Genomic DNA, 9639 nt, shown 5'->3' with positions numbered 1-9639 from the left:
AACGCCAGACTTCTTAACAGCTGTGATTCTCTCCTGTTTCAGAGATCACCTGGCTTTGAGGCTGGTTCCCTTGCTGACCTCCAGCGACTGCCACTTCCCTGCAAAGAACCTGCAGTGTCAAGGAACTTGCAACCATAATTAATGGTGAGTTATTCTATTTCATCTTTTCTGGGATGTAGACGCTTTCAGTAGCCTGACTGTAAGCCTGACTAACTATATTCATGCTCCTTAAAAACCCAGTATTCCCACCAAATCTCTCTTTAAAGAGAGGTAGGGCCTTCACCTCACCAAGGCCCTACCAAAACCTCACGGCATAGTCAGGAGTAGCACAAAGCTGCTTCCCAACAAGGGTATCACCTTTAGGGATGGCAGGAGTAGCCCCGTTTCTTTGTCTTTCCAGTCCCCTGGCTTCTCTGCTGTGCCGCGTTCTGGTTAAGAAACACATCCTGTAAATCTTCACGTATATTAAATACATTTCTCTCATCTTACACTACACTATGAAAACTGAGCTTCAGGGAGGACCTACTCCCACGCCGTCTGCGCCAGAAGCAGGCTCACAGCAGTCAGCTTTCCTGCACTGGGCTATTAAGGAAAGGATTTTACATGGTTGCAAAATGCAGTCCTGTGCCAAAAGCCCATCCGTTAGGTGAGGGTCTGTCAGGTCACATACCACACACACCACCAAGCCTCTCGGTCACGAAGCACCGCAGCTGGATTTGAGCCACGGATCTAGAGGGAGGCTTTCCAGTCTATTACTGACCCAGAGGAGCTCCACAACAGCTCCAAAGGAGCTCCGCGTTACCTCGGCCATGCAAGTCATCACTGTTGATCACCATCCTGAGTCCAGTACTGGACTGAACCCCTACCATAGATAAGGATCACCAAGAACACTATTTTACTTACCCATCGACAAAACTACTGGGCAAATGGACAAGTACAGTTTCAGGGGCCATATATAAGGGTTTATTTATTAACATAAAGATGTTTCCATTGGAACAACTATTCATGCAACTATAAATCGTGTGTATTTTAGTGGGGTGATGAGTAGTGTAGCTGATTTTTTTTTTTCCCCCCTCTAAAAATGGCTTTCCAACAATCACATTCTTTTGAGTGGTCTCTGGTTTAGTCAGATAACTAGTGATTTTTCTTAGCAGAGTTGTTCTCACCTTCCAATTTCAGGAGAGGAGATGCGAAGAACTAAACTTTTTTTAATGCTAAAATGCAGAAAAATTCAAAGCAATTGATTACTTCTATGAACTTCAATATATAAATGGAAAATACTTACCATTTTTAATGAGTCAGGATAAAAGTGCATAAATTATTCAAATACATATTTACCCTTTATAAATGCACCCTTAGTATGAAGTATAACTGAACTTAAGGTGTTCTAACTACATGGAAGAACGATAGGTTAGAGAACCTTTTCCCTCCTAATTCATACATTGAATCTATAAAATAAACTCAGTACCTCATGACAAATCCGATTCGCTCAAATCCCTAAGTGCCACTCATTTGCCAGGAGGGTCTGTGACGCTCACCAGTTAATCTTAGTACCCGACTATTTTAATTGAAACAAAAAATGGAAGGGGGAAAGATGAGGAGGATGAAAATTCATACACGAATTAGTGACCTGTATACCACAATGTATGTAAAAGTTTCTGATGATTGTTACTCAGAAGGAATCCTATACATCCTTGCACATGAATTCAGTAAGAGGGAAGAAGTGAGGAGCAATTGCAGCAGTAATAATATATCTCAAACTTATCACTACATTTTTGCATCATTTTTCTTCATTGTACAACTGGAGGAAAAAATCCAAAAAAGGGTTTAATTTCTACCTCTACATACAATAAGTTACAAGTTTATTTATTTAAATAATTGTAAAACATCTTACATTTTTTAAAGAGGTTAAACTATAAGCAAATACACACATACACCAAAGTTCCATCATTCATGTCAGTTTGTCCTAGAAATTCTTTCATGCTGGTACCCTGTTTGGTTGAATTTTTTTCTGCATAAACTAAATCGATATCTGAAAGGCTCCATAGAAAATAGAAACTTCAACTTTTTTCCCCTACAAAGTAAAACAAATTGTATCCAAAATATCAAGCTTGAATCATTTTGCCAATTCCTTTCTCCTTTTAGTATTTTACAAATCTTAGGAAGGTTTCACGTCTTTCAAGAAAGACTTTGCGTTTCTGATTCCGTTCTGCCAACTGTTGTTCTTCCTGGCTCTTGGCTGATTCTTCATTCACAATGTTTTAGGAGTTGACGTGGTTGTGTCAGAAATATGAAACAGGTAAAAGATGCAGACTTCTATCTTGTCCAATCCATAAAAAATGTTCCTTTTTTTTTCCTGGGCCTGGCTTTCCCCCAAAAAAGAGCTTGTAGTGCTATTTTTTTTTCTTTTTAGTGGTCCATCACAATAAGTAGTTTTGTGCTGTAAAAGAAAAATGAAAAAAAGAGGAAAAAAGGGAAGAGGGAGAGGAGCAAAGCTGCCTCCTCCTTACATCGGGGGAACGACAAGACCAGTCATGGCTGAAAAAGAAAATTGACAAAGATGAAATTCTGGCAAATTTTTATGGAACAAAATATATTTGAGCCCTTCACCCTTCTGCGCGCAGTCATGTATTGTAGCAATGGCCTTACGCACAGGTTAAACTAGACCTTCCATTTCTTTTAATGTTTTTATGCTTTAGTGGGAACTAAGACAGTGAGACCGACAGTGACCACAGCCAAGGGACAACGTGCTGCCTCATAGTAAATCCACCAAAAGCCAAGGCCTACTGTGGTTCTTAAATGGATAAAGGAGAGAGAGGATTAATGCATTTCTCAGTACTTGAATTAATCTCAGAATTTTCAGAAAGGCCCAATCATTTTTGGGTGCTTATCTCCTGAGAGATGACCTTGGTGATAGACATGCTCAGAACTGTCCCAAAAAATTCAGATTTCTCATGCTTTCTCAAGCTGAACACTCAAAATCATTCTTGAAAACCAGAGTCGAGCAGCTCTTCCCTTTCCCACTCAGCCTGCTCATTTGCTTGCAGAAGGGGTTATGTTGTGAGTGAGGAAAGATGTGAAAGCAAACGGGAATTCGCCCGTGCACTGCTTACGGGACCTAGCCAGAGAATTACAGGTCCCCATTCACTGGACAATGACCAGAGCTAGGGTTTGCTAATTTAGTTTCAGTGGAAATAATGGACCAGCCTCTCTTTCTCGCTTGGTTTACCCCATATGCCTGAATCACTGTAGTCTTACCTGGCACGCTCCCAGAACACTGGGCTTATGTAAATTATTTATTAGTCACTCTCACTGCCTTTAATTGCAGCTATATTCTTCATAACTGACAACAGCAACATTTGAAGCTGCCTGGAACTGGTGCCATTCCCAAAGGTTTTGAGGGGTAAGTTAAGTTTATACGTATTTATATAACAAATGAGTGAGTCATATTTTCAAAGGGGCCTCACTGCAGTGCAAGGTCCTAATCCTGCAAAGATTTATGTTCGCTGAAATTTGTGGGATTATTCATGTGTTTAAAGCCCTGTCCTCTGAGAATTAATTTCACCCTTATGTTCATAGCGTTTAAAAAAAATGCTTAGGGCAAGATCCTCAGCTAACATGACTCTTTTATTGGAGCTGTGTTGATTTTAAACAACTGTGGATATGGCCTATGATTTAATACAATAGGAAAATAAATATTTTCGTATTTTGTAACTGAGTAGGGCTGGAAGTCCCTGCCAGTTTTGGCAGATAGCTGAAAGAGAAAGTGAAACCGAACAGTCTTAAGAAGTCAAATATCTACTTTTTTTAATTGCTTAGGAATTTGCTATTATTTTTCAAACAGATTTTCAAACAGGCAATTTACATAACCCTAAGTAAAGTAGGTAAATATTTGTATGCCTGTTTTTGGCGGGGGGGGGGGGGGGGGGGGGGGGGGGGGGAGTGCATTAGAAGAAGAGAGATTTTCTGACAGCTCTAAGGAGGCTGCTCCTTTCCTTTTCCTCACCCCCAAAACCAAAACATGATCCTAATGGCAGTGTCCCAGCTTGACACTGGAGAGCCTTCTCCCTGTTTATGAACCACATGCCTGCCTGTCTGTCCTCTAGAAAAGAAAACTTGATTTAACTCTTGGATTGATGCCCTCCTCTAGATTCTGCGGGGCTCATAGAAGGGGTAAGTGTGTGCCCTCAGCTGCTCACCGCCATCCCACAGGTATCCCAGTGGAGCAGTCTGTGTGCGCACTTCCTAAGCTGCTTTGGGCAAAATCATCCAGGTTAGCTCAAAGAATTTAAACTGTTTGTCTAAGGCAACCCGGCCAGGTCTTTTGCCAGAAGCAACTACAGGAGCACGTCCAGCGCCTGGGCCTGGCCGGGCCGTACCTGCGGTACCCTTTTCTCTTGGCACAGCCAGAGTCAGGCTGTGGCTGTTTAGATTGTCTCTGCAGAGGGGCAGCAGACCCTGGTATGGCTAGCGCGGTTTAATTTCAGACTGCAGGGTCTGTTGCCGGTGTAGTTTAAACCCTGTTCCCAAGGGGGACAGGCCATATTGGTGTAAATGCTTTTTTCTGATATTATTGTTATCAATGTTATTTTCATTTTTTTAATTAATCAAGGAAGGCTTCTTCCAGCAGATCAAAGACCAAGCCTGAGTTTCATCCATGTCTCTTCAAAAATATTTTAAGAATACTTGTAGATGCAGCATTTTGGAAAGTTCCTTAAATTGAAGGGAAAATACATTTTTACTGTATAACTAAAGATATTATGTTATCCAGCAGTCCTGGAGTCAAACTAGTGATGGCAGCAGCGAACCTGCCATCTGCACTTGGGAGGAGTGTGTTGTTACTCCTGGGGTTACCCCTGGGATCCCTCTTTTGCTACTTGCTCCGGAGGAAGGGAAAGGAGGCAAGTCTCTGCTTTCCTCTCCTTACTTTTGCCCCCCCCAGCCCAAGTCTGTTCTGTCATTCCAGGTTGTAAGTGCTCCAGAGCAGAGACGCTCCTCAGAAGTTGTTAGGATGGAACCTGCCAGTGGACAAATTCAGGTAAAACTAGAGTATAACATCGAAAGGACAAGCGAAGCCTAATCGTTTCACTGGCATTTCATCCTGATGTTGCAACTTCACCTCCTTCTGCAACAAAGAACAAGTGGGTTGAGGAATACTGGCTGGCATTCTCACCTGTTTCTCCACCGCTCATCTAAATGGCTTGGCTCTGTGGTTCTCTCTCTTTTTACATACCCTCCTCCGTCCATTTCCACCCCGCCTCCACTCCCCTTTGGGGCTGCACTGTCAAAAGCCTATTCCCAGCCTGTATTGCTTTTTATTGAATGTTTGTGAGGTTTGGATTAAGGTCTTACACTGCTAGCAAAGCTGTAATTATTTTTGCCTGTATTACTATATATTGAATCGATGTAACTTTTCAATAAAGGTGGTTCAATGCAGGACACTCCCTGATGAGTTGGGAATATAGAAACCACAGTCATTATCCCAGAGGGTCTTTTTTTTTTCTTGGAGGGAAATGGAAAAAGAATTAGAGATGAGCCTTATTGTATTAACCTTGACAGCTTGCAATTATCAACTGAAACACTTGATTAAAATTGTCACAAGGTTGGAGAATTTTTTTATAAATAAATAATCAAACATGGATAGTACCCAGATGCTATGGTGATAGGCACCTTTAATGGGTGTAATTAATAATGATCATAAGCCTAGTGTCTACAAGTGGCCCTTGAAAACGCTGTCTTGCTTTGTAGTGGAAAAGAACTCTCTGCAATTCAAACAGCCATTCGGTAAGAACCGGAAAGGGGCTTAGTGCTGTACAAATGCACGCACGTGCGCAGGCGCGCACACGTGCTGATCTAGTTTTCAGCTAGCACAGGTGCTTTGCTGGTGTCTAAATTATGACCTGGTTTTATAACGATGCTTTCTAGAGAAGATGGGTGTTTTCAATCATTGTCATGTCAAACGTCTTGCTCTCTCATTTGATTTTCCTCTTTTGCCACTAAGTTTCCAGCAAACTCCAATCTTATGGTTCTGCAGCTCTTTGAAGAGGCAAACGAAGTGCTCCGGTGGTACTACTCTGAGCATCCTAAACGAATGTTCTTGCCCTGCAATGCCAGAAACATCTCTATGCGTGAGCTGTCCTGTATATAAAGGTGAGTTTATACATCGCAAGCCACCGAGCTGTTGGTAGCAGAGCTAGCTTCTGTGTAATGTGGCCTAGTAAAAGGTGCAACTTCTACCCGCAGGCTTCACCTGACTGGTATCTCTGACTCCCAGCATGGCTACCACTAGAAAATGTGCAGTTTTACTTTCAGTATTAAGACCACAGAGACATTTGTAAAACAACAACGCACCCATTTATTATCTATCATTTATTATTACGTAACTAATCAACTGAAAATGATAGAGAAAAGAAAGGAGTTTCAGAGGGAAACACAGCTGGCTTTCATTTAGCAGAAAACATCAGTGGCTTGGGTGAAGGGCACCATCATCCTTTATACTAGAATGGTAGTGAACTAAATTACAGCCTCTGTGAACGACCTGTGAAGGACGGTTCCAACTAAGACACTAAAAAGTAGCCAAAAGCTTCAAGCTTTTCCTAAAGAATTTCTTTTTATTTTTCCCTCCATAGGAAATTAACACTTTTTTTTTTGCAGAAATCCTCCAGTATTTGGATGGAAGACTTTCATTCATCTCTTCATGATCATCTAACCACAGACAGGTAAGAAATTTGTAAATAAGCAGTGGTTTTGTCTCTTTTAGATGATAAGCAGGTTAAACCATATTTTAGGTAACATGTTTTCAAAAACTCTGGAAAAAAACCTTTGATAGCTAAGAGACAGAGAAGTTAACTTGGCCTCATCTATTGAGTTACGCTGATGTAGTTACTATCTCACCAGGGCACTAAGCTGTATATTCACAAAAGGCTGCCTGAACAATTATTTTGATTTAGTTCAAGTTAATCAGGAACACCCTTAAAATCAAAATGTGCGTTTGCAAAATCACATATGCACAAGTTTAATTAGTAAAGAGCACAGGAATGTATAGCCACTCTGCAGTTAGCCGTTTTCTAGTATGACTGGAAAAATACCTAAGTAAGTTTTCACGTGCAAAGGAGAAGTCAATATTGAGCCTTACCCAATATCCTCTTTTTTGTGTGTGACACCTAACAGTCTTGAATATTTTCTTCCATTAAAAAAGGCAGATTTTTGTTTTCTCCCATTAAAAATGGAACTCTTGTCTAGCCCGAATAAGCCTGTGACATATGATGAGCTACTAAAATTAACATCCCATCACATGAAAGGTAATTAACAGTAACAGGAGATATTTTTGTTTAGTTAAGTGTTAGCAAGAAGTTTTAAATATCTCTTAAGGTTTCCTTTATTTTGAAGCAGTCTGTGCCGCTTATGTCTCTGCCAATAAACTGGGGAGAAAAATGTACTTGATCCTTCCAATATATCAAATTTAATCAGATGACAGATATGTATTTTTCATATATATTGACATAATTTGCAGCCTTTGGCATACTTAAATCACTGTCTAGGCTCTGGAATCATTCTGATTCAGGCAGAAGCGTATTGCTCAACAGTCCTAGGGTAGAAATGGCCCAGCTATTTTTGCCTGGTTAGAATCTTTGTTAAGAGTTATTTTAAAACGCGGTGTCTTAAGTGTGGACTAGAGCTGGGCTTCGACATGGAACAGCAGCTCAGGCACTGGACTGGTAACAATCAGGGACCATTGCTTTGCAAATGTGAGCCAGCCATTTCATCTGAGTCCCACCCCTCACAAACTTTTTGGAGCAACTACTTTCCTCATTTACCTGTTTGCATGGCCTTTGAACGCAAGGGGACTAGAATCCCCAGTCCTGTTGACACCCCTAACTCTGTCAAGACAAGATATTAATAACTAGGGTCTTCAAGTCAAATCCCTGTATTTCTTTAGGGAATAGCGCAGATGTCCCCTTTGCTAAATTGAGGCTGTTCCTAAGGGTGTCAGACTTCAAATACCTTTTGGATTGGCTAGGATCCTGATGGTTAATGGAACATCTGACCTTCTGGGGCTTGCCTGCTATTCCTTGTAACTGAGCTTGCATTTTTATGTTGAGATGTGCTGAGCTGGCCAAAGGTAATCTGGGCAGTCAGCGGTCCATGCTGTTCCAGCAGTTTCCAATTTGCTTGCTTTTCCCATCAGCTGCCTTCCATCTGAGATGAGTTGATTAGGCATTTGTGTACTTATCATGCCGTGTTGTGTCACGTCACATTATATCTTCCCAGTGCCTTTTTTAAACTGCCTTGACATATGACATGAACGGAGCACACAATTGTTCTGATCAGGATCACCTGCTCTCAATTTGGAGAGCCTATAGAAGTGAGTGGTGTCCAGTATGGATTGCTGCTTGTTCTCTACCTATCATGTCCTGTTACACTGTGAGAATGTATAGCAGATGGCAGGTGAAAGAGGTAAGCAAGAACACATGGCACAGGGGGTTATCTGAGGGTACTCCACATGTCTTGGCTGTGCTGTGCAGCCCAAAGCTGAAAGCCAGTAGATATACAAGCTTCAGGCTTAGCTAATACTTTTGAGTTACAATGTATTTTCTACCAGCTGTCCTACTGTCTCCAGCAGCTTTTAAGCATCATTGAGACTTTCCTCCCAAGATACATTTTTGGAAAAAAATTTCCAGCGGTACTGTAAACTGCCTGGAATAACGGGAATGCTAATCTGAGGGTGAAGCTTGTACAGCTCCTGCTGCTTAGACTAATTTTAATCCAGGCTTAAACACTGCTGTGGTTAACATACGTGGAAGCTATAGTCTAGATTTTCATCACTGCTTGTAAATTGAGTGGCACGCCCCGAGGTGCTGGTAGCATTTCTAATACTCATTGCAACAGGATGCGGTAAGTAGGATGGAGACTGCATCACCAGGAAACTTTTGCCTTTGAACAAAAGATGTAGCCAAAGTACATTGCAAACATTAAATTAAAGCTCAAAAAATCCCTGTTGGGGAGATGTGAAAACATATTATGGGTGGGGAAGTTGCAAGGTAATGTCAAAACACTTGCCTGATATGCTTTGGGAAGGAGCCTGCATATACTTACTGCTTGCTCTGTGCTTTTGCTATTACTATTTACTGATGCCTAAGTTTGATAAGTAAATAAATAAACAGATTATATTACCAGCACATCTATTCTTAGTTTATAGTACAGGAGGATGGCATAGCCAAGGAGATTAACAATCTCCCACTGCTGCAGCACGGTAAGTCCATTCAAGCTGCCTCTTTGGGACCCTCCTGTTGACTTTCTGGCCACATCTGTCTGTCAGCACTGTGGGAACGTTAATTTGGCTATCAGGCTGTGTGTATCTGGAGCCTTTCCAAAGCATGTGCTCCCCAGCTTGCATCAATTTAAATATTTCAGTTGGAAAGAATAATTTGCATCTATGGCTGAAATAGTTAAATAGTTACACAGACCTGGCATAACAAACCTTGGGCAGACTTGTTTGAGTCTGCGAAGCAACGACAACCTTTGCTGTGAGTCACGTCTGTTGTTGCGGTCTGACTGACAAGTCCCATTGTAGTAGGTACTGTATCTGCTGAAAACTTATTTAAATGACAGTTGTAGCGTATTACTGTGTTAATGTAT

General features: G+C 41.3%; 1 protein-coding gene across 7 annotated transcripts in view; it reads right to left on the bottom strand.

Moving 5' to 3' along the window:
- Positions 1 to 2500: 2500 nt before the first annotated feature.
- The window catches only part of EBF2 (EBF transcription factor 2), a 142619-nt gene continuing 135480 nt past the window's right edge, over positions 2501 to 9639 (bottom strand). For all 7 annotated transcript variants that reach the window (XM_059831577.1, XM_059831582.1, XM_059831575.1 and 4 more), the window contains one exon: positions 2501 to 2538. In XM_059831577.1, the coding sequence (XP_059687560.1) occupies positions 2507 to 2538 (32 nt within the window). In that variant the 3' untranslated portion in view covers positions 2501 to 2506. The remainder of the gene's footprint in view (positions 2539 to 9639) is intronic.

Source organism: Gavia stellata, chromosome 31 (genome assembly GCF_030936135.1).
Source record: "Gavia stellata isolate bGavSte3 chromosome 31, bGavSte3.hap2, whole genome shotgun sequence".
In the NCBI taxonomy this organism is placed as follows: Eukaryota; Metazoa; Chordata; class Aves; order Gaviiformes; family Gaviidae; genus Gavia; species Gavia stellata.
The sequence above is the reverse complement of the archived record's forward strand: the minus strand, read 5'-3'. Positions and strand labels throughout refer to the sequence as shown.